Genomic DNA, 26,628 nt, shown 5'->3' with positions numbered 1-26,628 from the left:
ATCTCTTGGAGTGTGCTCCAACAGCTATTTAACGACAAGGCTAACATCTCTTTAGACACAGATGCCACCCCCACCACCTCCTCCTCCACCTCCTCCACCAATGGCGCCGGCAGCGCCGCCAGCGTCGTCAGCGGGAGGACTCCCCAAAGTCACTCCAGATCGAAACGCCTTACTTGGCGATATCAGAAAGGGGAAAACCTTGAAGAAGGCCGTCACTAACGACAGGTCTGCCCCGCTTGTTGGTGGCTCTTCACCTTCAAATGCTGCACCTCCAATGTCGCCAATGGTTCCCGCCAGTGGCCCCTCGGCACCAGCAGTCCCTTCAATGGCTCCACAACTGGGAGATATATTTGCCGGTGGTATTCCAAAACTCAAACATGTGTCCAAACCAAGGAACCCTACTTCTTCTCCTGGTTCAGCACCTTCGGTTCCAACGGGGAGACCCATAGGAAGATCTTCTAAACCACCAACTACAAATGGCGTCCCCTCCATACCGTCTGCTCTACCACCGTCCTTACCGTCTGCTTCACCTCCATCCATACCGCCTGCTCCCCCAACACCAGCTCCTCCTCTTCCCTCAGCTTCGGCACCATCGATTCCTTCCTTCAATGCTCCATCGACACCCTCATTGCCTTCACAGAGACCAAACGTCCCCTCCAAAAGACCAAATACAGCCTTCCCAAAATCGTCTGCTCCACCACAGCTACCTTCCCTATCGGCTCCACCTCTTCCTGGATCCACTCCTCCACCTCTTCCGTCGGGAAACGCTTTACCATCTGCTTCGTCATCTTCATCACCACAACCTCCTCCTCCTCCACCACCACCACCACTTAGTGGTAATGCTCCTCCTGCTCCGTCAAAACCATCATCAGGCGCATCGGCTCCTCCAATTACAGCCGGTGGACTACCATTTTTAAATGAAATCAACAAGAGAAGAGATGACCGGTTTGTTGTTGATGATGCAAAGGTCTCAAAAGCTAGCGGAGGCATTCCACCATCACCACAACACAAGGATCCTTCACTGCCTTTAACCTCGGCACCTCCTGTGCCTTCCTCTCATGCACCAAATCCACCGAATCTACCGTCTGCTCCTCCTCCTCCTGCTTTAGCAACAAACACTCGCTTGCCAAATAGGCCTTTTGCATCACCTTCTCCTTTTACAAATTCGCCAAAGCCACGTTCACCATTGCCAAGTAGGTCGTCACCGCAACCTCCTCCACTGCCATCTTCTAGTGCTCCTCCACTGCCATCTTCTAATGCTCCCCCACTGCCATCTTCTTGTGCACCCTCACCTCCTCCTGCTCCTCCTGCTCCTCCTGCTCCTCCTGCTCCTCCTGCTCCTCCTGCTCCTCCTGCTCCTCCTGCTCCTCCTGCTCCTCCTGCTCCTCCTGCTATTTCCGGCTCCTCATCCTCAAAGATTACTTCATCTGCTCCTAAAACATCAGGTTTAGGTGGAGGTTTACCTTTTCTTGATGAAATAAACCAGCGTAGAAACGATAAATTTGTTGTTGATGATAACATAGTTGCCCAGAAGAAAAAGCAAACAACAAGTGCACCACCGGCCCAAGAAACTATCGAAGTAAAGAGCTCTGTACCATCAGTACCTTCTACTCCTCAACCTAGCGGGAATCCATTGTTAGATGAGATTATGAAGAGAACTCACCAGAAACCATCTTCATCAACTCCTCCTGTGGCGCCTTCTGTTCCTCCTCAACATACCTCTCCTCCGAAGACAATACCCACCAACGCTTTTTCAAAAGAGACATCTGCTTCTCATTCATTATCATCTGCACCTCCGGTCCCCCCAAGTATACCGCCAAGTATACCTCCAAGTATACCTTCAAGTACCGGCGCTCCATCGCCGCCACCGCCACAACCACCGCAAGTTCCACCAATGTCGACTCCGTCTCCTCCCTCCTCTCTCTCGCATCCTCCTCCACCCCCTCCACAACAAAAAACAGCGGTATCCACACTTGCACATACCCCGTTGCAACCTGATACTTCAGATTCTATCAGTGTCTTTTCTTCTTCTACAGTTAGCACAAAAAAGAAAGCACCGCCGCCACCTCCTCCGCCATCTGCCCCTGCTCCTTCTTCTGTGGATCCATCTTTAAATAATGCACCAGACCTTTCGTGCTTAAACCTGAATTCAGAACCAGTGCAACCAGTTGTTAAACATCAAGAAGGACTATTTGGAGGAATTGGATCTAAATTGAAGCTTGGAAAATATCATCACCAACGTGGACCAAGCAATACACAAACTACAGATCAGATTGTGCAGCAACAAATTGCTGGTAACCAGATTAGAAAGATAGACGTTTCGGCTTATACAATCACTGGCTCAAGTAATGGGGCACAGTTAGCTACATCAAACGCTGGCTCTACAAAAGCGAGCGGAAGTTTAAAAATTGAAAACCCAAGATTCAAATTCGAAAATCAGATAGATATACCTAAACCTCATAAATACGAAGGTAGGATCAAGTTATATCCGAGTGGTAGAGGAAGCAGTATGCCGCTAAATCTTTCTGATTTTTAGGTCAAATGGTGTAACGTTTTATTCTGTAATCCACTATTATGTACAAGTATGAAATAAATGATAATCTAAAACTTAATCACATCTACCATCTTTCCATCCATCTTTCCATCTTTCTTTCCATAGCTTACAATCAAACTTTGGCTTGCCTAATTTCTCATTAACGATATTATGCTGATCACACAACCATTGGCCAAATTCGTCTCTATTCCCAACCTTAACCTCGTCCTTTCTAATGTTCTCTCTGAAATCATCGGCACAGTAAAAGCAGGGGTATAAGTGGGAAAACGAAGTTATAAAGCTCTTCAGGTAGTTTTTTTGTTCAGGAGTTGGGTTTTCAGGGTACGTTGCAGCAATCGAATGTAGCAAAGTCCATGTAGATCTACCTAGTTCTTCAACGTCTGGAGGACAATCATTTGCGGTGATATCTGTGGTACCTGCGGCAGAGGTTGCAGCAACACCTGCAGCTGCCTTTGCGGGTGTGACCAATGAAGAGTTTTTGGTAACACTCCGGAAGTCCAATAGGGTATTACATGAACGGCAACTATACTATAGGTTAGTAACTGAACGTCTAAACAACAATTCTCAAACTTGACACATGTATCATACTTACGGTTTTCCATTTTCATCATAGATTATCTTTCTCCCGGATGCACCAAAGGTGGGCATTCCTGTGGGAACCTGATTCTTCTCGTGTTTATCTTCAGCCATACTTGTCTCTTTCTAGAGGCTGAAAAGATACAGTTGCAGGAACTTCTAGTTACAGGATGACAAATCATGACAAGAAAAGTCGAGGTTGAGAAAAAAATACAGTACACAGTAATTATACAAAGGCTACAGGCTTAGATCACATCAAATTGGATAAACATAATTTTCAGAGGTCATCACGACATTATCAATCTCTAGTAGATGTAATGCAGCCTGACTTTCGGCTGGGCCAAACCGGTCTTCTTGAGATAGTTGACCATTGATAAGCTCTGACAACTCTGAGATTAGATATTGATCTCTTTTATCATTTCGTAGTATAACTGATAATGTCCTCTTGAAAAGCTGGTATCTGTTTTCGGAAATTTCACCATCAAAATGTTCATTTTCCGCCCCTTCAACTTCAACCGGTTGCAAAGTCGTGGATTCTGTAAGTTGAATACCCCGGGTGGTTGACCTCGTAGGTGTCGTATCTTCAACGGGTATGATATTCTCCTTATTCGAAGTTGGAGAGGTCTCGAGATTTTGCAATCCACGCCTGACATTTTCCACATCTTTATCTTCATGTATTACTACGTCTGCATTCGAACGCAAAGATCTCGTTATTCTAGAAGGTGATCTTGGTTGCAAATTTGGTTGTGCTGTTGATAAGATATTATGCTCCTCACGTCCATCATGTACTCCTTCATCATCATCTTCTTCTTCGGATGATAGTTCTGCCCCATCAACATTGGTTTTCCTCTTTTTCCTTGGTGATTTATTAGAACTGTTTTGGGAAGATTTTTTGTTGACTTCTTTAAATAGAGAGAAACGTAACAACTCTTCAGCTATTTTAACATCTTTAACATTGATTGTGGCGGATAATCTAATTTTAGCATGTGCCGTTGCCAACCGGATAAGAGTTTCCAAAGTTCTTGCAGTGATCGGAGTTGTTCTAGAGTTTTTAGTATTCTCATCATTTCTTAAACTTGCATAAATATCCACAATCAAATTCTTGGCATGTTCACTCATTATTGGTTCCTTGGTTTTAGCATATTGGATGTACTTTTTCAAAAATGGAATTGTCAAAACTAGTGGACGTGTTTCACCCTTGGATGTTTTCACCGTAACACCTGCATGTAAGCTGGGGTTGTATTTAAGGAAAACTTTCGAGGATTTGTCTCCAGTTTCTTCCAACTCGTGATCACCAACAGCTAGCCTGATGTTGGACTTATCTCTAATGGGTTCACCTTCACTGTAACCTTGAGGAATATACCTGTGCATGTTCATAACATGCTCACTGATTCTCCTATCACGCTCATCGTTGATATCATCAGTGACGATAAATAACAAATCAAATCTGGATAATAGAGAATCGGGCAATGCGATATTTTGCTGGGGAGTTTTGAATGTATCATACTGGCCGAAGATTGGATTAGCTGCCGCAAACACCGCACATCTAGCATTAAGTGAAGTATGAATACCAGCTTTAGATATGGTGATTGTTTGTTGTTCCATGACTTCATGAATTGCAACTCTATCTATATCGTTCATCTTATCAAACTCGTCGATACACACGATACCTTGATCAGCCAAAACCATGGCACCCGCTTCTAGTCTTCGCTCACCAGTTTCTTTGTCGGTTGTAACTGCAGCGGTCAAACCGACACCTGAAGAACCTCTACCTGTTGTTGTAATGGCCAAGGGAGCGGTGTTCAAAACAAACCTTAACATCTGAGATTTGGCAGTAGAAGGGTCACCAACCATAAGTATGTTTATATCACCTCTTAATCTAGCACCATTATCCAATGTTTTCGAGGTACCACCGAGAAGCATCAATAAAATAGCCTTTTTAATATAAGAATGACCATAAATTGAAGGAGCTAGAGATTCTGATAGTAAGTCAAAAATTTGACGCTTACGAGACAACCTAACGATGTTATCAATATCAGCGGTTGTTAAGTTTTCACTCACTCTTGAAGAAGTGGAGAGTGCGTGTAATTGATAAACCGAATTAGCCAAAATGACTACTTTGAATGCACCGTTGTCATTGAGACCACCACCAAGAGATCTGTATATACCAATAACCTGTATTCTATCTCCGGGCTTACACGAGTCTGCAAGATCATCATCCAGAATCACATCCAAAGATCTAGGCAATTGACCCGGAGGGGCCAATTCAGGCAATTCTTGGATGGTGATGGTTTGATGGTCTCTATATCTACACAACCCATATTCAGTTTCCAACTTATTACCTTCTGGGTCCTCTGTGGGGTAAATTGCAGGAGTATTGATTGGATCAAAGCTTGTCGTTTGATCCTGATATGACCTGGAGAAAAAGAAGTTTTTACGTTCATTATAGTGAACTGATTTGACGATTTTGGGTCTAACAAGTGATGCCCTAGTGACGATTCCCTCAATAGAAACCATCTTTGACAAGTATGAGGAGTTGATTGTCCTTGGAGAGACAGAGTAGGCTCCAAACGAGCCAACAAATGAGAGATAATAGTCATCTTCGTCCACTTTATCGATGCCGGGCATTTCCACGGGGTTATAGAGGGCCAAAACAGTCTCATTCAATGCCTTTAGAGCAGCAGGAAAATAGTCTGCCGGGGTGTCTAGTAGACCTTCTGCAAAGCGGGGGTCGAATCGTCTCAGTTCATCGATATTAATTGGCAATCTCTTCTTACGTGACCTTAACATACGTTGGATTTCACGCTCATAAATTGGAACATCATTCACTCTCGTGCTCAAGAAGTTTTGGAAAACACGGACACGGTCGTCAAAGACCATGTCTGTGGTCGACGTTAGTGTGGCATCCATATCTTTACGAGGAAGGGTTGGATATTCAAGAAGTTAACGTTGGTAGTTCTAGTTACAATACACTATTGCCATTTATCAAAGGGAGGAAAAAAAAAATAACCAAAACGCACCAAATATACAAAATACATCAAACTCCAATTTGGGACAGACTGAGAAAGTATCCAGATATGGTCAAGGCTCGTTTGAGCGAGAGAGATTAGAGAAATTGGGAAATGCGACTCTTATCCATTCCTTCCCTTGAACATTGGATTGTACCAACTTTGAATCGTAGAAAAGTTTGTTTGTCTTGCATCGTTAAAGGTATTATGGATAACAACGACAAGACTGCAAAGGAGATCAACATGGATAGCTCATCGATGGCGTCTGTGCTTGCTGCTGTGGGGCGTATGCGAGACGAGTTTGAAAATGGTAGTTCTGCCTTAACGAACCAAGACACTGACATGAGCCACAAGAGACAAAAGGTTGGTCAGGGGGCCAGTCTGCCCCCGCCTGTTTCAAGACGTCCCGACTTAACTACCAACCGGAATGCCCAAGTTGGAACCATACCTACATCTACATCTACATCTACATCTACATCTACATCTACATCTACCTCCACGTCTACTGCAAGAAGCACATTCTCCAAACGCACAAGCAGGACCATCCTTGTGTCTCGCTCCCAAACAGGGAACCCCCTCTTGGAACACCTCACATTCTATGAGACTTCCCCACTCTTGAGAGACGTTGACTACCAGCTCTCCCCGTCCTGTGCCGTTCTTTTCCTCTCTACAAAGTACCACCAGCTCCATCCAGAATATATATCAACTCGACTCCAGAAAGTGCGCCACGCGCGGTTCGAACCGGGGAACACTATAATTGTTTTGCTATTAATAGACACGGAAAATTTCCAGGCACCATTAGTTGAGCTGAACAAGTTTGCAATACGAAACTCCCTGACGTTACTTGTGGCACATTCAAACATTGAAGGGGCTACGTATCTGAACAATTTAAGGGCAGTTGCGTCCTCATCGACTACAGCCCGGGCGTCGGTGGGGAAACTCATAGCGGGGAAAGAGGCCCAGACGGCATTGGAGGGTGCCATTGGGTCTTTGAAGAGCATACGTGCAATAAACACAAGAGATTCGCAACGCCTGCTTGCCCAGTTTGGATCGATAAGAGACGTGGTTTTGCATGCTGACGCTTCGGCATTGGAAAACGTAGACGGGTTGGGCCCGCGTAAGGTGGACAGTCTAGTGGACGCCCTACGTGGAGAGTTTATGCTGAAGGAGTAGTTTGTTATCTTGTCTTGTCTTGCTTTGATCTTGATGGCCCCTCCACCCCCACTATCTCTATAATTGTCTTGTCCAGTGCCTCCTGTTTCTCATTCATCAAGGTCATAATGAGTGATGAATATATAAATGCAGTGGCAATCTGGAATTTTACTTAATGGCGTAATTGGTAGACATGTAAATCTATTAACTCTCTGTTCTGGCAGTGCACATAGTGGAAGCATCAAAGAGGGAAGTAGCTGTCAAAATGAAATGTAAACAAAACGCGCTCACATTTTGGTGTAAACAAACAAAAAAAAAATAGAGACAGATTAGTCAAGAGAGCGACCCGCAAAACGTATGCAGCCTCAAGCAGATGAGGACCATCTTAAAGAGTTGTTTACAAATCAATAAACCGTCAAGCCATTCCAGCCGTCGAACAAACCCAACACCAATACCAAAATCAAGACCAATACCGAGACCAAGACCATTACCCATAACACCAACATAGCACAGCATACAGCATGTCCCAATACGCAACGGTGGAGATACCTCCGCATCAGAAGAAACACATTGATGGGTCAACTGGGAAAAGGAAGCCGCATCGTGAAGTTAGGTTTGGCAACTACGTATTAGGATCCACACTTGGTGAGGGCGAGTTTGGTAAAGTCAAGCTTGGGTGGAGAAAAGACGGGAAACTCCCTTCACAGGCGGCCATCAAGTTGATCAAGAGGGACTCTATTCCAACTGGTTCTCAGAAGGAGGAGAAAATATACAGAGAAATCAGTGCCTTGAAGAAGTTGAGGCACCCGAACATTGTCAGGCTAGTCGAAGTTTTACAGAATGATAAATACATTGGAATAGTCTTGGAATATGCTTCTGGAGGTGAATTGTTTGACTATATTCTTGATCATCGATACCTCAAGGAGTCCATGGCATGTCGATTATTCGCTCAGCTTGTATCCGGTGTTAATTATATGCATTCCAAAGGTATCGTCCATAGAGACTTGAAGCTAGAAAACCTACTACTGGACAAACATAAAAATATAATCATTACAGATTTTGGCTTTGTAAATACTTTCCAAAATTCTGCAAATGACCTAATGAAAACCAGCTGTGGATCTCCTTGTTATGCTGCACCAGAATTGGTCGTTAGTAATCACCCTTACGAGGCCCGCAAAGTCGACGTTTGGTCTTGTGGTGTGATTCTCTACGCCATGTTGGCCGGCTACCTACCCTTTGATGATGATCCTGAAAACCCCGACGGGTCAAACATCGCAAGGCTATACCATTACATAACTCATACATCTTTAACATTCCCTGAGTACATTCAACCAACCCCAAGAGATTTATTGAGAAGAATTTTGGTTTCTAACCCAAAGAGGAGAATATCACTCAAAGAAGTAACAACTCATAGGTGGCTAGCACCGCATATGCCTTTCCTATCAGTCTCACCTATTGAATGGGACAAAAATTATAGGACTTCCAAACTACTTGCCCACCAACAAGATAATTATAATAACCGAAGAATGTCATTGATGGAAAACCCAACTTCAGCATCTCTAATGCTAAACAAACCTACTTCGCATAGACCTTACTCCACTCAAAATGTCAAATCTTTACTTTATTCCAATCCTGCTGCTCCTCAGACCTCAAAGACTGTTGCAATTCCTTCAGATGATAGTTCTCCGATTTCCTCACCATTGAAAAACTCCATGACCATTTCCATGGACTCTTCTTCAGATCAAATAAACCAAGGAATAACTAGGCATTCAAGATCAGGCTCTGCTGCAAGTTTGGTACTACAAGCAGTGGTGGAAGCAGACACAGAGAAGAAAAAACGTTATAGTAATGGCTCTTCTGAGATTCTGACAACGCCGGTTAAAAATACCAAGCAAAGGCCAATATCTTTTGTTCCGTTACTTTCGGATACTGCTAACATTTTTACTGTTGACAACAGCAATAATAGTATCAGTAGTATCAGCATTAACAATAGCAATAACATGAATAATATCAACCTCAATACTAATAATAAGAATAGGAATTTTGAGACAATCAAAGAAAGTCCGGAACATTCTAAAATATCAAATGTATTGCCTCCACCAACTCCAATATTTAACAAGCCCTCTTCAAACACACACTCATCAACAACAAAGTTACCCTCGTCGAGAATTAATAAACCAAGACCAACCTCATATCACCCTTCCTATGCTTCTAACTTTACCCCATCAGATTTGTCTTATCTCTCTAGTACAAACCATTCAGAAGGTTCATTAAAGCTAAATACTGGTACCTCACGTGTGAAGATAGCTAATAGTAGTGTTTACTCGTCAACATCCGAATCCCTAATTTCAACTTCACTTAAAGAAATGGTGATACCTGAATCAGTTGACGATGACCAAACGAACACCCAGACAGGCCAATTGGAATCTATAACCAAATCTTTTGATACCCTTTCTCTTAATAAGCCTTCAGCGACATCACCAATTATTTCAGATAAAATCAAATTTTTTAACGAAGATGTTGAAACTATTAACACTAAGACAAGCGCAGCTAATAACAACAATGATCCGGATTCAACAATTATTGAAAATGATGATTCTGAAAAAGAGAATTTACCAAGTTCTAGTTCTAATATCCTTCCCAATGAGGATATCAAGCCTCAACCAACTATTGAGAATCCAAAATACAAACGTTTTAGTTTGCTATCCTTTTATCAGACTACACCTGGGCCTTCAGAACCCCTGACTTTGAATAAACGATCCCCCCTTTCACCGCATCCAGAATATGAAGCGAAATCAAGGAATGTTTCGAGTTCGAATCCAAATGCTAGCTCAACTGCAACTGCACATGCAAATTCAAACTCAAATGCAAAGTCTGCCAAGACTAATAACAAATATACAGAAGCTTCAACTAATAAATCAGAACGTCGAGTATCGAGTGTAAATGTGCATGATAGTAAGAAAGCAGACAGAGTGGAAAGAGAAACCTCAACTGCACGGAAAGTTATGGACTTTTTCAAGCGTCGTAGCATGAGAATATAACCCCTTATCCTCTTTTCTACATCAATTGTCACTACTTCTGGGTTTACAGTTTGTGTTTTTTTTATTATTAAACAACTTTAATTCTATATTTCTACATGTATTTTTCTTTTTATGTTAATTCCTTAATTTGATCACTATTTTGATTTGGTGTAATACTAATTGAATTGTAATGTTATGAATAAATAGTTAGGTTTGGCGTATAAAAATAAATAAAAGACGAATATATGAGGAAGCTAATCAGACTATTCAAATATAGAGAGTCTATTTCTGCATGCTTCTCAAATAATTTTCCTTAACAGATTCCCATTGTTGTTCTCTCTCAGAGTGGTACTTCTTCATCCACTTTGATGGTGAGTTCTTCATGATAAGGTGCTTTCTTAACACCCAAGGTTTCAAAGTGTTTGAAGCAAACACAACAGAGTTAGTCTCAAATGCTTCTTCAGCCTCTGGTTCTGCCTTTTGGCCTCTGAAAGAACCAGTCAATCTCAAATCACGAACTGCTAAATATTTGTCCCATTGATCAGTTTTTGTTCTTGGTCTAACCCAATCTTTATCTTCTGTTTCAACTGCATATTTAGATTCATGTGTTGGTCCTTGTGCATTACGTGTCAATGATGCAATGGTAATTGCATTCATACCACCACCTGCTAGTGAGAAGAACTATGATAATAAAAGTCGTCATCAAGACAATCAAGTTAGTATTTTGCACAGCTATTGTTTTTTCTCTATAACAAGCAAATAGATGGACCTCTACATACTGCTAAAATAAGACCGTAAGGAATCAAACCTTCCCAAGGAATAGCCATTTTCGTTTATTTGCTAGTGTGTGTCAGAACTCAAAGAGATGCAAGACGATGTGAACCTCATTCCTTTAAGCTTCAGCACAACTAAAATTGAAGGTCCTCATTTCTTATTCGAGTTCTCATATGGCAAAGTGGATGTGCACGGGTGTTTTGGCTAATCACAATATCCCTATTTTCTTCTTCTTGCTGTCGACGCGTCGTTAATGGGCGTATTGCATTTTGCAGCCACCATGGCGTACATGTACACATACCTTAACTAATATAACTTATTGATGATATATAATCACATTAGACTTATACATTGTAAGTATTGATTTATATAGGAGACAAAGTAAATGGCTAGAAAACTTAGATGTTGGATGGGTAGAGCATGATTCTAACGGATGCACCGAAAGTCTTTGCTGGTAAGTTGTTCTTGAATTGAGCTCTGACTAAACCATTGTTACCGTGAGCTCTGGTAATCTTACCCCACATACATCTGATCTTGGTACCTCTAACTTCGTTAGATGCCTTGTAAACGTATGCAACTCTCTTACCGAGGTAGAACTTTGCAGCGTCCTTGTCAGCGACACCTTCAATTTTGATTAAAGAAGTGTTTGGGTTGGTGACATTCTTAGATCTTTGGTAGGAGACGTGCTTACCCTTGACGTATACTATAATAAAACAAAAAAAAGGTGTGGTGTTAGTATCGTGTCATATTAGTACAACTTGTAAAAATATTGGTAGAAAAAAAGGTGCTGAATAAACAAAAGTCAAAGTAGCATGTTTCCATATATGCAAATGGATCATCAAATTGTTCCTTTCAGTATCTTGGCTTGTCTTTCCTTTAATATTTATTTTTATTTCAAATGTCAATGGTGCTCAATTTATTGTTTTGTTGCTCTAGTCAAAACTTTACGCATCATCTCTTTTCCATTGGGCACCGCTACAAATATTTCGTCTCAGATTGAAAACACTGAAATATATTTAATAGGTATTTTGGCATACCTAAACTTGATTAATAAGAACAGGTAAAGCAAGCTCTCTAATTAGTAGTATAAAATTTCACATGTATTTATCCCTTCCATCATTTGTAGAGGTTCTCATATCTTTCATTTAAAACATCACCTTAAAATTGCTTCCTAGTAATAATTTTGATACATACATCTGTGAGATTCAGCCATTTTGTTAATCAATAGTATCTGACGATAGAATGTATCTCAAAAGGTGTTGGATTCTTTCAATATTTGATAAATGTTATCCATATTGTAAAAAATTCACAATCCTCACCATCTCACAGAGTGAGCCCTTCCGCAGTGGGTAATCGCCACTTCCTCGAGCCGTCACAGTCACAACCGAACTGACTCTGGTGGGGGTGGTCGCACAATTCCCTGCTTAGAGGTGCTTCTAGCGCGGCCCTTCAACATTGCACACAGAGGCGTGCACAGAAAACTTGTGTGTATGGTGCGCGGGTTTCCTGGAAGTGTTGCCCTTGGTTAATGCACGTGATACATTGAGGGTTTAGGTACAGTAAACAAACGTATTGTTTTTCAGAAACTTCGAATAGATTAGTTTAATTTTGTTTAAATTTAGTTAAGTAGCCATGATAAGCTTGAATAAACTGAGAAGTACGGGGTGGATACAGAATCATTATTTTTGTTCCTTAGGAATGGTTGTTCCTTAGGAATGGTTGTTCCTTAGGAATGGTTGTTCCTTAGGAATGGTTGTTCCTTAGGAATGGTTGTTGCAGGATAAATGGTTACTATACAAGTTTACTCCACTTTATGGGCAGTCAATCCTTTTTTTTTCCAAAGGGTGAAATCGTATGTAAACCCATTTTCATTATTCCCAACCAGCTCAAACTCTTTATGTAGTTTTTTGGCTTCGAGTTCACAATGCAATACCGCACTCTCGCATTTGGACCACTTACTCTGATCAAGTTCAAAGAATGCATCCATATCTAATGTCTCTTCATTTCGTACCTCGGTCAAGTAGATACAATCAATTAGATCGTAGTTTTCTCTCATGAGCTGATTATAAACTTCTGCACCACCAATTATGAAAATCTCCTCAATGGCACCATTATCTTCAGCTTTCTTTAGCTCTTGTAAAGTATTTGGTAGTGAACCTGATATTTGTAAATGGCCCTTGTTTGCATCAAGCTCCTCCTTCATTTCCTCTACTAAAGATTTTGGATTTCTGGTCAAAACTACATTGAGTCTGTTTTTTAAGGGTCTGAATTTAGGTGGTATTGAATTATACGTCTTTCTACCCATTACAACAGCATTTCTCTTATCTGGGTCGATCGTTGTAGTTGTCAATTTGCGGAAATACTTCATCTCTTGCTTCAAACTCCATGGTAGTTGTCCTTTATAGCCTATTCCAAGCTCCGGCATTAATGTTGCAACAATCAGTGAAACTTTAGGATATTTCACCGAAGATTTGTTCATACTCATTCTGTTTAGACTCGTAGCACTTGTTCACAAGCTTTTTTATCGGTGTTAACTGTTAATTCTGATGCCATATCTTTGAATTCCATGTTTTCCATGTTGGAATTATAGCAGTTGTCTTTCTACAATTGGCAAAAAAAAAAAAATGACGCGTGAAGTTCAAGAGAAATCGTGCTTTCTAACTGGAACTACGTGTACTTCATACCTGTAAGACGCAAAAAGTCATCTACATACCATGTTACTGTTCACCGACTTATAACTAGTATACATAATTTCAAACTTTCAGTGATAGCAACATTAGTGTGTCCAAATCCGGACGGTCTTGTCTTTGCCACCGCTGGCGACTCTTTTACCATCAACAGACCAATCAACTGTGTAGATCTCATCTTGATGGCCAGGTAAATCAGACATTAATTTTCTAGTCTTGACATCCCATACTTTCAAGGTTGTATCTTTGGAGCAACTGACCAATAATCTACAATCAGAAGACCAAGATGTTTGGTATACTGGTGCAACATGACCACGGAATGTAGCAATAAATTTGCCATCTCTACCATCCCATAATTTGATTGAATTGTCAAAAGATGATGACGTTACGTATCTACCATCTGGGGAAAAGGAAACATGATTAACCAATTTTTGGTGTCCTGTCATTCTACAGATTGGTTTGCTGGATTTAGTAGGTTCCCATAGAAACATAGTAAAATCATCACTAGCTGTAACTAACCTTTCAACTAATTTCCCTCCAATCTTAGCAACCTTCTCAAAGTTCTTTCTGGCTCTTTCCTTTTCATCTTCTTCACTTTTAGGTTCTTCGCCAGTGTGATCAAAGGCACCTAATCTCAAAACCGAATCGGTAGATAACGCCAAATGATTCACCCAATGTGCATGAGCTTTCAGTATTTGCGTACACTTACCATCATTTCCATCCCAAACTCTGATCGTCTTATCATGAGATGCAGAATAGATATATCCGAGACCTCCCCATTTCACACAAGACACAGTGCTGGCGTGTCCGGACATGGTCATTAAACAACGCATTGCACCCGTATCCCAAATTTTGATCGATCCGTCTTTCGATCCTGATACCAATCTAGGCTTCATACCTGGCTTCACCAAATGAATCGGCTCCCAACATAAATAACTGATATATTTGGTGTGACCTAACAAAGTTGCCAAACATGAACCAGTTTTCGCATCCCATAATCGGATTGTTGAGTCCATGGAACCTGTAGCAATCACGTCCCCCCTGGGCGACCATTGAACACATAAAACCCAATTACTATGTCCACTCAAGGTTTTTTGTATAGTTTGAGTGTTACAATCCCATATTCTTGCAGTTGAGTCACCAGCACCCGTAACTAATTTGTCACTTGTATTAGGTGCAAACTGAGAGGCTAGAATAGTCGATCCATGACCGGTAATAGTTGCAGAAGATCTAGTCACTGGTTTGACTTTAAAAATTGCTCTTGGGGTATACACTAATGTCATGAAATCTTCTGTTGTTTTCAAACCTGGCTTAAGAACAGAAGTATATAGATTATCCTTAATATCAACTAAGTCATTTTCAGTTTCTAAAGAAAACGTATATGGAACAGGATCATCCGAATTCCCATTCAGCTCGTTAAGTAATTCTTCAAGCTGTTTCTCTGTGATTGCTCCCGGAACTCTGATGGAACTACCAACTGATTCACCGGTGTCTGATGCCTGGAATTTCACTAAAACATTAGGTAAATCGGAAGGGATAATATCGACTTCACGGGGTTGTTGGGCCTCCCTTTTCTGTCTTTTAGATTGCGGTGGAACTAAAGTTGACATTTCTGATTGCCAATCCGGTTAGGTGTATAGAACTAAAGCTCTGGGCTGTAACAAAAAAAAAAGAAAAATCATTGATTCATGGAAAAAAAAAAGTAATGTACATATATTTTTTTGTGGAGTGAAAAAAAAAAAAAAAAAAAAAAACATGAACAGCACAGCCATTAACTTATCTCAAACTTCAGGCTTTCTAGATGCTAAAGGCTTGGAGATAATCAACTTTGGACGTCGCATTCCTAACCGTTTTTTGGGTTTCCCAACTCCAACAGTGCTGCTTAAAGGTGCCCCTGTAACTGGGTTTATCCTCAAAGTAGTGGCTGTGGAATTGGTCTGTGTCAAAGACCTAGTCGGTGGAGGAGTTGCACGTGGTGGTAACTGGCCAACAGATGTAGATCTAGATATGGGTATATAGGTATGTTCAACTGTGGGGTTTCTTTTTAAGGATCCAGCAGCAGATCTTGCTGGCAAACTCGAAAGAACAGCACTGCTAGCAATATTATTCGATCTTTGATACATAGCAGAAACGTCCTGCACACATGTTTGCGGAACAGTTCCTGATTGCAAGTACTTTGTGGCATTGTTGGTGATCGTAGAAAGGCTGTCAGTATACTGTACACTTGCAAAATTTCTTAGGTTCATACCCTGAATACCAAAATTCGCATTTGGACTTAAATTGACATATAAGTCCTCAGGAAGGCTTCTGATAAACTGTGATGCTTCGGCTGGCATATAATCGTTAGTTGAATATGAGGATAAATATAGATATTCCTTAGCTCTGGTCAGCGCCACATAAAAACAGCGTCTTTCCTCATCTAAAGCCTGTTGTCTCGTGTCATTTTGTTCTGTTAGTGCGTGATTTGAAGGCAGAATGCCGTTTATCAATGCCGGAAGAAAGACAATTGGCCACTCTAGGCCTTTTGCAGCGTGAATAGTAGTCAAAGTAATCCTACCAGGACCTGTTTCATCATCGGCCTTGTCATCCATAGCAACACTCTCGGCTAAATAAATGTGGTCTAGAAAGTTCAAAAGAAATTCCAGCTTGAGTTCCATTGGTGTCTTACTGTCATTTCGGATGTTTATTTCATCTTCCATTTGTACAGTTTTAATTTCTTCGTTGTCTTCAGAGCTTTCAACCTTAACCGACCTAAGATTGAGGTCTTGTTTTTGAAACACATCCTCTTGCGCTCTTTTAAGAAATTCGTCCTGTTCGGGGTTATATGAAACAAATTGGTTCTTTAACTCGACGAGATTTTCAGATACTTCTTTCCGGACTTCTTCTTCATCCTTACTAGCACTTTTCTTCTTACATGCAATCTCTGTTATTTTGAACTTGGAGCATACGCAATGGTAAAACTTTTCCTTTGATTCGGTAAGCAAGACGTCACGGCATTCTTTGATTTTACTAATCAAGCTAATTAAAGACGCACGTGCTTTTGGTGGCACCCCTGGTCTCTTGCCAGCGGCCAACTCAACGAGTGTTTGGTATGGTCTTGCATCAACTACCCCAGGATAGAATATTATATTCTCGAACTTCTCAATCATTTTAGGACCAATTCCATCGCAAAACCAATCGATAACACGCTTAAACGACAACCAATCATCTAGCCCAATAATTTTCAGAAGATCAATAGTCATAGATATTTCCCTTAATTCCCAAAATGAAAAACCTTTCACAATTCTATACGGTATTCCACGCCTGAAAAGTTCTCTTTCTATAGACAAAAACTTCCTTGAAACTCTAACAATAATTGCAATGTCTTTATACGTGAACAAACTATCTTCATCTTTTAAATGGTGATTAACCATATCTGAAATGAACGCAGGCTCGTCCTTTGGGGATGGCAAGTGTGCATAAAATACCGGACCACCGCCTGGTTTGTTAGAATTTAACTTCTTCGGTTCTCTATCCTGTTGTTGAGCCATAACTTGCTCGGCCAACTTAAGGATAGAACTAGTCGAACGGTAGTTTTGATCTAAAGTAATTTTCACAAAGTTTCTTCCCTGCTCCTTCATCATATTTTCCATGATTTTGAAATTTTCGTAAGTGGCATTTCTGAATCCATAAATAGATTGATCTGCATCACCAACCACAGTCATGTTGTTGTTGCAATATCTTGTTAACTTAAACACCAAGCGCAGCTGAATAGTGTTTGTATCCTGGAATTCGTCAACCAAAACATGTTTCACGTGAGTTGCTATGTCTGGCCTCAGATCGAGTAGCTTCTCTGTGTAGACTAATATATCATCGAAGTCCATTAAATTATTCTTTATCAAAAGCTGATGATATTGCTCATAAACTTGATAGTACAGCTTTGTTTGATCCACATCCGTATCTGATATAGGCACATCTTCCGGATGACGTCCCAGTGATTTTTGCCTAGATATATATGACTGAATTGCCTTAACAGTAGACTTATCCGATTTAAGTTCATCGGAGTTTATTTTTTCTATGGCTTTCTTCAATAAATCTGTCTGGTCTTTCTTATCTGCAAGTTTGAAGCCCCTATTGATGCCTAATAAATGCCCATAATAATTTAAATATCCATAGCAAATGGAGTGGAAAGTGCCTATATGTAGCATTTTTAGATTTATATCATGGCGGTTCTGACAAAGAATCTCTAATCTTTCTTTCATTTCATTAGCAGCCTTCTTTGTAAACGTAGTAACAATAACCTGTGATGGTTCTAGTTTGAAATGAAGCAACAAGTACGCCACTCTTGCTACCAACAACTTTGTTTTACCGGTACCTGGACCAGCTATAATCTGCAAAACAGAATCTTTTGTTGTCACAAGCGCCTGTTTCTGCTTTTCATTCAAGGATGAAAAGATATCAGGCATCATCTGTGACTCCCCTCCAGAATTATCGAAAACTTCCTGGAGCTTGGCCATTAGAAAGTTTTCAAGCCAGAACACGAAAATCTTATACGCCTGTTTTGTTTTGATTTTCATTTCAACATTTGGCGAGCGATTTATTTTCTATTTTTTTTTTTGTTATGTGTAATTTTTGAAATTCTATTGTTCATCTGCAAAAACACCAATTGACTTTCAAATGATAACATTGGATTCAGACACTATCCATAAACAGGATCAAAAAAACACACATACTACATTATCCATCCAGTTTACCCATAGAATAATAATGAGCAGTACAGGTAATCCTCAAACAGTAAGAGGGATGTACAACACGATGTTTCTTTCCCACATTGACCTTTCTCCGTACATTACCGGAAATTCACACTCGTTAAACCTCAATGAAACTGCTACAAAGTATAAAGAATTCAAAACAATGATTTTGCAAAGACCAAAAGTAGGGCATATAAATTCTAATAATCCATATGCAAAGCATGCTAAAAAGTTTGTATACATCCAGCCTGCGGATGAAACAAGAACTGAAGGAGATAATTCTTTAATCAGCAATACACAACCACAACCACCACAACAACAGCACAGTCAACTTAACGAATCATCACTTTTACCATATAGGTCCACTTCCTATTTGAATAATGTAACTAAGGACCTAATTAATATCCACAGCGCCATCGCCAGTGAATCACCACTTAATGTTCTCGATAAGGGTGATAATGGGAAATTTACGACTTTTGAAATGGAGAGAAAAGATGAGATGATCGTTAGCAATCGGAATACAATTCGTGGGACGGAATCACAGAAACATTTTAACCAACTGCAGAATTCACTCAATTCGGTATATCGACTTAATAATGAGCAGGAACAACAACTGAGTCAAAGCTCAATACAGGAAGAACCTCTATTGCAGCCCGAAGAGAGTAAACTGGTATTTCCTCCTGATTACGACCAGCAGCGTAAAATGGAAGTTCAAAATCAAGTATATCCTCAGTCTTCACATTCTAACCATCAACTCCATAAATCTCATCAAATTTACTCTGATCAACAAGTAAGAGGCTATACATCTCCCGTCACTCAAGCGTTCCAAGCTCCCCAAACATTCTCATACCCACAGCTCCCTCTGTCCCAGCGACAACAGCCTCCTCTTATGCATGTACCTTATGAAGGTGACTCGACTTCCAGTTCAAACAGGCATCATTATTATTCATCTCATTATCAGCTTCAGTCGCAACAATCTTCAAATGTGGCCCAGCAGCAACAGCAACAACAACAACAACAACAGCTTCAACAGCCGCTATATATACAAAACAATCCTTCCTACCAACAACAACCTGAGAATTTACATTCTGTAGAGCATAATTTTTATGAAAATCCGACTCACCACAACTTACCACACCATTATCAGGCAATGCAGTCTTTCTCTTCGCCATATTCGAAAAATAACTTCCAGTTACTAAATGAACCTCAGGGGGATTACCATGTTGAAAAAACCCAAAGGAATGTTTCATCGGACGGTCCTTATGGACATGCTTTCAATGACAAAAACACCAATAATGAGCCATTCCCTCAAAGCCATTTAAATAGATCGAAAAAGCATTATCTTGATTTGCTAGTGAATGAAAGAACACAAGATTTCAAAGTGTTCAACCAGGTTGACCAAGAGGTGCACTTTGAGTTTCTGTCCTCATTAGATGGTAAATTTTACATCAACGAGAAATACTTGAAATGCAATGACGCCACTGATATGGTCCCTATAGTGTGTTATAGAAGGAATTTTAATAGCTTACTTATGTCTCTCGAATTCAATGATATGCCATCGTATGCTCTAATGGGTGGTACTTACTATAACGTATCAAACGTTAAAATCTCGATTGAATGCACATCTAACTTCTCTAGCGGGTCTTTTGATCTGGCGTATTTCCATACAAATTCAACAAGTAAAGAAAGCAAAAACATTATTAATATGGACTCATCGTCTGTAGATCTCGGGTTGTTTAAAGGTCGGAAGAAAATAAGAGTTAAACGATTTCAATTTAAAAAAGCAACTCCCAACAATGGTAAGTATATTGCTAAAGACTACTACTATATTCATGTGAACCTAATTTTTGAACTTACCGAAAACACTGGTAACGACAGGACCAAGAGGAAACTGCCGTTCCCTCAAAAAATTATGAGCTTGAAAACATGCAGCATATCTGTAAGAGGTAGGAACCCCTCCTTTTACACAGAGAGAGATGACATTAGTGTCAATAGAGATACTAGTGAGTGCTTCAAAGTGTTTTTGGAAGATGACGCCTAGAGTAATATATCTACATATAAGTTCTGGAACTATAGACAATAATTCAGAGAGCTTTCGCATAGCTGAGCCCCCTTTACTTTTATAGATTTTTAGCTATTGAGGCTGGGTTGACAGTCGATATTCGATAAAGCATGCAGCTCGTTCGATTTCTTTTCCTGATTTTGTAGATCATTTGCCCCAGTTTTATTGTTTATTTTGTAACGACTAGCATATTAGCAGAATGACAAAGTTTCCACCAGGCAAAGGACAGGTACTTTATGCAAAGTCAAAAGTGTATTTACACTTAACTTCGTCGAAAAAAGATAACGTATGTGGGTTTCTCACAATAATAAAGCCCTTTCCTACTTCAACCAATGAAGAACTTATCATCGCATTTATCCCTGAGACGGATCTCTCTCCCACTGACAGAGAAGCGTTAGTTTATTTTGATTTGTACGGGTTAGATGGTGAGAAGTTTGATTTCTACTCCTCGGCGTCAAACGATACAATGGACTCTCAAGGTCATAATTCAAACAAGCCTAAGGTTAAAAAGTTTATTGATCGACCAAAACTATCCTCAATTTCATCTTATGCCTTTGGTGTGAGTATAAATCAGTTGTACTCCATACAAGTTCGGCCAAAGACTTCCAACTTATGGGAAGGTTCAATTGTATTACATCCAAAGCATGAAGGAGATAGGTTGCCATCACTATTTTTCCATGACGACGAATCTCCTGGTACTAAGAGAGAACAGCAATTAAAGAGAAAAACATTCAACCCTTTTTCTGATAACAGTATCAATGGGAATTCTCTCTATTGGGGAGGCGATCGTTTTCTTAGTTGCTTAAGAAATTATGCGGATTTGAAGGAAAGCACACTTGAATCGGGTATGTTTTTGGTCAATTGCACAGGTGAAGATGCTCTTAACTTTGTTCCCAATATACTCGATCAGAGTGAAAATGGCGCAAATCTTGATCTAAGGTCAAATTTTAACCACTTTCTGAATTCAGCAAAGTGGAAAGTCTTAACGGGTTTGGCTTCTATTACTGGGTTTACAAAAAATAACATCAACAAGGCGATTGATAATAAATTGTTGCCACAAACTATCCAACAGTTTATTGAACGGCCAGAGATCAGACAGATAACAGATGAATTTGACAGTGCCAACATATATCTAGCTAAATGGGCTTTAAATGTACAAGAGGAGGCTGAAAGAAATCGAAAAATGATAATAGGCAATGGCTATTATAAGGAGTTGATATCCGCCGAACTAGGTGATGGTTTTGTTGAACTAACGCCATTGGAAGTTTCGAAAGCAGCCAGAAAGGAACCTATTAACAAAGAAAAGTGGGACTCTTTTTTTGATTCCAATGGATGTTTACAATACACTGTAGATGAGGTACTGGAACAAGTGTTCCATTGTGGCTTAGAAATGGGTGTAAGGGAGGAGGCGTGGCCACTTTTGTTGGGCGTATATCCTTGGGATACGACGGCAAATGAGAGAAAGCAACTACGGAAAACTTTAGAAAACAATTATGCAGAGTATAAGAACAACTGGATGGCAGATTTGACCAAACAGAAAAATGATGCTTTTTGGAAAGACCAAAAGGCCAGGATTTATAAGGATTTGAAAAGAACGGACCGGGATATTGAACTATTTGCTGCAAGTAAGGAAGAACAGGAAGAAGATGATGCCTTGGAATACGATGATGAAAATGATACCAGTCTGTTCTACAACAAAAATTTGGTTGTGCTTAGAGACATTCTCTTTTCTTATAATGAGATTAATTATAACTTGGGATACGTTCAGGGAATGAGTGATCTACTATCTCCTCTATATTTTGTGTTTCGAGATGAAACGATGACATTTTGGGCTTTCCAGAGGTTTATGGAGAGAATGGAGAGAAACTTTGTTAGAGACTTGAGTGGTATGAAAACTCAAATGGTTACCTTAACAGAACTAGTTCAATTTATGCTTCCTGATTTATACATACATTTGGAAAAATATGATGCCAACAACTTATTCTTCTTTTTCCGCATGCTTCTAGTATGGTTCAAAAGAGAGGTATCATTCTACGATACCATGGAATTGTGGGAAGTGATGTGGACAGACTACTATTCATCGCAGTTCATCTTATTCTTTGCATTAGCAATCCTGCAAAAACATTCAAAGATCATCATTCAAACCTTGAAAGGTTTTGATGGTATTCTACGATACATCAATGATTTAAGTGGTTCCTTGGATATAGGTGATTTACTCACACGTGCAGAGTTGCTCTTTATCAAATTCAAGCAAATGGTTGAACTTATTGATCGTAATGCTACAAAACTTCAGTCACAAAATACGACAAATGGCAGTCCCGAAAATAGCAATGGAAACCCATTAAAACACACCGTCAGTACTGAACTGCGTGGACTACTCTCAAGGGAGATTATTATACAAAAGGAAGAGACTCGAACTTCGGAAACGCCATTTGGCTAAATATCTGTTTATTCGGCGCGACGATCACGCACATAGAGAGGTAGTTTTTTTTTTTTTTTTTCTTTTCTTTTTGTAAAATTCTTTTAGGACGAATTTTTCCTCAGCTTTACAGCTTTTGTGAGAAATCGAAATTGCAACTGGTGCACATGTTTTCGAGAGTACAACACCACAACACCAGCTGTGTGTTTGTACATTAGCGGAACCCGGGTTTCCACATTGGGCATCCTTATCGTATTTGATAAAAGAAAATAGCGTGCTTTAAAGAAGAGGATTTTTCTGTTGGAATGGTGTTGAAAGATCAAATCCCCGCAAAAGATACCAAGGTTTCACAAGCAACCCAATCTGGGTCAGCAACTAAAGAACCATTGAGAAAGAAAAGTAACCATGAAAACGTAAACGTTGAAAATTCCCATATCCGCTCTACCATTGCGAAGCAATCGAAAGGCAAACTTGCCGATGATGATACAAATGCAGAGGACAATAACATTGAAACCCAATTCCAAAATCAGATAAAATCACAGTTGCAAAATCAATTACAAAGTGAATTACATCATTCATTTCATAAAGATAATGAAAGTAATCCGCAAAATTCAACTGTCGATAATCTTCTGGATTCAACTAATATAGATGACGAATTAAGGAACCTGGAGAATATGGGTATTGATAATTTATCAGAAACAGTAGTTCAGGAGGCTGCCGCTGCAGTTGTTTCCTTTGCTCAAGCTGCCGCAACTGCGAACAATATGAATGAAAGTGGTAACATTGATGTGGAATTAGCGGAGATAGATACCAACATAAATTCCAATCATGATAACATAAGTGTGTCCGATAATGTTGATCAGAAGCTAACTGCGCATAATCAGGAGCGGATATTCAAGGGGAAAGTTTTTTATATACCTTATGATTCCCCTGACAATACCAACATTAAGTCAATGATTCTTCAAATGGGCGGTAAACTCGTTGATTCTTCGACTCCATCTTCCATTACGTTAGCCCCTCCGAATTTTAAAGGCCCTCTTAACATATCCAATCAATTTTCATATCAGTTTATCTATGATTCCTATATTCATAAAAGCCTGAAAGATATAACAAAATACAAGGTTAACAAATCCGATCTCATTGAAGCGACAGCTGTGGAGCCTACAATAGAAGCAAAAGATACATCGCCATTATTGGCGCCTACAGCACCTGCATCATCTGCATCACCTGCAACACCAGTTAAGGAATCCGGTTCCAAATTGTTGAAGATTAATGTTGGTGAATTTCCTTTACCGAAAGAATCTGCTATAGAATCGGAGACATCATTTGACGAGCCTACCACGGATTTAAAAAACAAAAGAAGGATTATCAAAAACCCAAACCCACAACCGAAAAGAAAATCGAAAAAGTTTACTCCGGAAGAAGATGAGTTTATCTTAGATTTGGTTAGAAGAAATCCGCATTTGAGGTCGACGCATACTTTTTTTGCTAGAATATCACAGTTGGCTCCATTATCAGACCATACTGGTAACTCTATAAGATATAGGTATCGTAAGGTATTAGCACCACAATTGGATTACGTATATGAAATTGATCCTGTGAGCGGGAAACCCAAAATTGATCCAAAAACTAATGCACCGATTGAAGTAACTGAGATTCCATCATTGATTAAATCACAGTATACCTCTGAGGAGGACTACCAATTATGCAAGCATATACTGGCTTATAAAAAAGGTGATTTGGTTCTGTATGGAAAGAAAAAACACGAAATTTCGCAGATTCCAGAAGCTGTTTTTCAAGAGCTAAACGAGAGAAATCCAAGACATTCTGCAATGTCATGGAGAGATAGATATAGGAAATTTGCTGCAAAGTTTGGAATAAGAAGGTATATAGAATATTATGAAGATTGCCTGAAGAAAAACATATCGCCAGAGCCAATGAAAAACATGAGCTCAAGGACGGACCGTAAAGACTATAAAGTGGATGTCTTTGATAATGAGACAAAACGTCCATCTACCGCTAACATAAAGCCTTCCAAAAGAATAAAACTTGGTACCAATAAAAACACTCCAAAAGGTGAGCACACTAGTTATCACCTTAAGGACAGTGGACAAAGTAATCTTGGTTCAAAAATTGAAGATGCGAAGATCCTTGAGAAGCCTAATACGAGCGTATTGGCTGATCCATTGACTAATAATGACGAGTCTGCAGCTGTAGGTGCTCTGAAAGAGTTAGCTAAAGTGTCATTTCAACAAAATGGAACAGCAGGTGATGAGAATCTGCCCAAAGAGAAACCTTCGACCAGGACTAATGACGGGGAAGAAAATGAAGATACCAATGAAGTCCATGGAAGTTCAAGAGAGGATGCTGATGATGATAATGCTAACTTATTTGCACATGCTACTGTAGATGAAATGAAGCAATACGACATTGGAATGGATACAAGTGGTATAGAAAACGACGAAGAGAGCCTGAAGAAAAAATCTGTAGTCTCTCTCAGTAGGGTTGCTGAAACTAGTAGGGATGAAAGCAGAGATGAAGAAAACGAAACAGATACCAACTCTGTTGGTAATGATGCAGAATTGGTTAATGTTAAGGCTGACGATGGTTTGATGGACTTCAGACAATTGATGGAAATTGATCCCGAACCTTTAAAACAACGTTCCGAAATAGATCTAGAAACAATGATTACTAACATTCATGAATGTTTCCGAAATTTTGGTGATGGAAACACACCATATGAATTATTCAAGGATATTAGTGATAATACAGGTATTTCGATGCTCTGGCTTAACTACTGGTTTGATTGTTCTTGCGGTATGTTAGGCACATTTATTCAGGCTATTATACATTACTTGGAAACAGGGGAATTGGTCATGAATAATGTTTCTGGTTTCTGGACAGAAAGAGATGATGAATTACTTAGAGTTGATCCCGAAAATAAAGAACTTTTGAAACTTCATGGTAAAGACAGCGTTACCAAGAGGAAGGCGGTTTTATTTAGTTATGTATTGTAGTTATTAAACTTGTTTAGCGCCGTTGCAGTTCTAATTGATAACAAAAATCAAAATAAAAAAAAAATATAGCAATGATAAAAACTAAAACAAGACACAAAAATAGAAGTCGACCAGAGTGAGGGTTGAACTCACGATCTTGCGATTAACAGTCGCACGCCTTAACCAACTTGGCCATCCAGTCACCTTTTGATGGAAAAAGTTTATACTTATTTGTCTTATTAGATTATAAGCATCATGTGATCTATTGAAATAAATCAGGCCGAAACTATTTTTTTAATAAAATGTTACAAGGTATCTTATGCCAAAAAGAAATATTCGTAAATCAAATAACCACTATATTGAATAGAAGATTATGTAATCATGGAAACATAAACCGATCAACAGCTACTAAATCGTGTTAGCACGAATTAATTCTACTTTGAATGTCCATATTAAAGATATTGGGCTATTATTAACAGAGCTTGCATGAAATAACGTATAAAAACAAGCTAAGCACAATAGGAATAACCCGATATTGATAATAATACCAGCTATATACTAAATCAGATACACATAGGTAGGCCTAACTTGTTAAGATTTGAGAAGCAAATAAAAATATCAGAACTAATAAATAGCTACATCTTCATTTT

At 39.6% G+C, this 26,628-nt stretch overlaps 13 protein-coding genes and 1 non-coding gene across 14 annotated transcripts; 6 read left to right on the top strand and 8 right to left on the bottom strand.

Annotated features, from left to right (window-relative positions):
* Nucleotides 1-61: 61 nt before the first annotated feature.
* On the top strand, nt 62-2,536 carry C5L36_0D04150 (uncharacterized protein; the record flags this gene model as incomplete). The annotated part of the gene is made up of 1 exon (XM_029467303.1): nt 62-2,536. One exon carries the CDS (start codon nt 62-64, stop codon nt 2,534-2,536), a length of 2,475 nt encoding a protein of 824 aa, XP_029323163.1.
* Nucleotides 2,537-2,608: 72 nt separating this feature from the next.
* C5L36_0D04145 (uncharacterized protein) lies at nt 2,609-3,244 on the bottom strand (the record flags this gene model as incomplete). Its single annotated transcript, XM_029467302.1, has 2 exons — nt 2,609-3,077; nt 3,147-3,244. The coding sequence occupies 2 exons, from the start codon at nt 3,242-3,244 to the stop codon at nt 2,609-2,611; spliced, it is 567 nt and encodes a 188-aa protein (XP_029323162.1).
* Nucleotides 3,245-3,385: 141 nt separating this feature from the next.
* C5L36_0D04140 (uncharacterized protein) lies at nt 3,386-6,040 on the bottom strand (the record flags this gene model as incomplete). The annotated part of the gene is made up of 1 exon (XM_029467301.1): nt 3,386-6,040. The coding sequence occupies one exon, from the start codon at nt 6,038-6,040 to the stop codon at nt 3,386-3,388; it is 2,655 nt and encodes an 884-aa protein (XP_029323161.1).
* A 212-nt stretch (nt 6,041-6,252) lies between these two features.
* C5L36_0D04130 (uncharacterized protein) lies at nt 6,253-7,311 on the top strand (the record flags this gene model as incomplete). Its single annotated transcript, XM_029467300.1, has 1 exon — nt 6,253-7,311. The coding sequence occupies one exon, from the start codon at nt 6,253-6,255 to the stop codon at nt 7,309-7,311; it is 1,059 nt and encodes a 352-aa protein (XP_029323160.1).
* A 500-nt stretch (nt 7,312-7,811) lies between these two features.
* Nucleotides 7,812-10,331, top strand: C5L36_0D04120 (uncharacterized protein; the record flags this gene model as incomplete). Its single annotated transcript, XM_029467299.1, has 1 exon — nt 7,812-10,331. One exon carries the CDS (start codon nt 7,812-7,814, stop codon nt 10,329-10,331), a length of 2,520 nt encoding a protein of 839 aa, XP_029323159.1.
* Nucleotides 10,332-10,592: 261 nt separating this feature from the next.
* Nucleotides 10,593-11,137, bottom strand: C5L36_0D04115 (uncharacterized protein; the record flags this gene model as incomplete). Its single annotated transcript, XM_029467298.1, has 2 exons — nt 10,593-10,991; nt 11,090-11,137. The coding sequence occupies 2 exons, from the start codon at nt 11,135-11,137 to the stop codon at nt 10,593-10,595; spliced, it is 447 nt and encodes a 148-aa protein (XP_029323158.1).
* Nucleotides 11,138-11,482: 345 nt separating this feature from the next.
* C5L36_0D04110 (uncharacterized protein) lies at nt 11,483-12,297 on the bottom strand (the record flags this gene model as incomplete). The annotated part of the gene is made up of 2 exons (XM_029467297.1): nt 11,483-11,787; nt 12,279-12,297. The coding sequence occupies 2 exons, from the start codon at nt 12,295-12,297 to the stop codon at nt 11,483-11,485; spliced, it is 324 nt and encodes a 107-aa protein (XP_029323157.1).
* Nucleotides 12,298-12,885: 588 nt separating this feature from the next.
* Nucleotides 12,886-13,569, bottom strand: C5L36_0D04100 (uncharacterized protein; the record flags this gene model as incomplete). Its single annotated transcript, XM_029467296.1, has 1 exon — nt 12,886-13,569. The coding sequence occupies one exon, from the start codon at nt 13,567-13,569 to the stop codon at nt 12,886-12,888; it is 684 nt and encodes a 227-aa protein (XP_029323156.1).
* Nucleotides 13,570-13,860: 291 nt separating this feature from the next.
* On the bottom strand, nt 13,861-15,381 carry C5L36_0D04090 (uncharacterized protein; the record flags this gene model as incomplete). The annotated part of the gene is made up of 1 exon (XM_029467295.1): nt 13,861-15,381. One exon carries the CDS (start codon nt 15,379-15,381, stop codon nt 13,861-13,863), a length of 1,521 nt encoding a protein of 506 aa, XP_029323155.1.
* Nucleotides 15,382-15,552: 171 nt separating this feature from the next.
* On the bottom strand, nt 15,553-18,327 carry C5L36_0D04080 (uncharacterized protein; the record flags this gene model as incomplete). Its single annotated transcript, XM_029467294.1, has 1 exon — nt 15,553-18,327. The coding sequence occupies one exon, from the start codon at nt 18,325-18,327 to the stop codon at nt 15,553-15,555; it is 2,775 nt and encodes a 924-aa protein (XP_029323154.1).
* Nucleotides 18,328-18,427: 100 nt separating this feature from the next.
* Nucleotides 18,428-20,542, top strand: C5L36_0D04070 (uncharacterized protein; the record flags this gene model as incomplete). The annotated part of the gene is made up of 1 exon (XM_029467293.1): nt 18,428-20,542. The coding sequence occupies one exon, from the start codon at nt 18,428-18,430 to the stop codon at nt 20,540-20,542; it is 2,115 nt and encodes a 704-aa protein (XP_029323153.1).
* Nucleotides 20,543-20,762: 220 nt separating this feature from the next.
* Nucleotides 20,763-23,003, top strand: C5L36_0D04060 (uncharacterized protein; the record flags this gene model as incomplete). Its single annotated transcript, XM_029467292.1, has 1 exon — nt 20,763-23,003. The coding sequence occupies one exon, from the start codon at nt 20,763-20,765 to the stop codon at nt 23,001-23,003; it is 2,241 nt and encodes a 746-aa protein (XP_029323152.1).
* A 284-nt stretch (nt 23,004-23,287) lies between these two features.
* C5L36_0D04050 (uncharacterized protein) lies at nt 23,288-25,999 on the top strand (the record flags this gene model as incomplete). Its single annotated transcript, XM_029467291.1, has 1 exon — nt 23,288-25,999. One exon carries the CDS (start codon nt 23,288-23,290, stop codon nt 25,997-25,999), a length of 2,712 nt encoding a protein of 903 aa, XP_029323151.1.
* A 107-nt stretch (nt 26,000-26,106) lies between these two features.
* Nucleotides 26,107-26,180, bottom strand: C5L36_0Dtrna4N. Its single transcript has one exon. It is a non-coding gene; the product is annotated as a tRNA-Asn (tRNA).
* Between the last annotated feature and the right edge of the window lie 448 nt (nt 26,181-26,628).

The sequence above is a fragment of the Pichia kudriavzevii genome, chromosome 4, assembly GCF_003054445.1.
Source record: "Pichia kudriavzevii chromosome 4, complete sequence".
Lineage (NCBI taxonomy): Eukaryota > Fungi > Ascomycota > Pichiomycetes > Pichiales > Pichiaceae > Pichia > Pichia kudriavzevii.
Note: the sequence above shows the minus strand (reverse complement) of the source record. Positions and strands in the feature narration are given on the sequence as shown.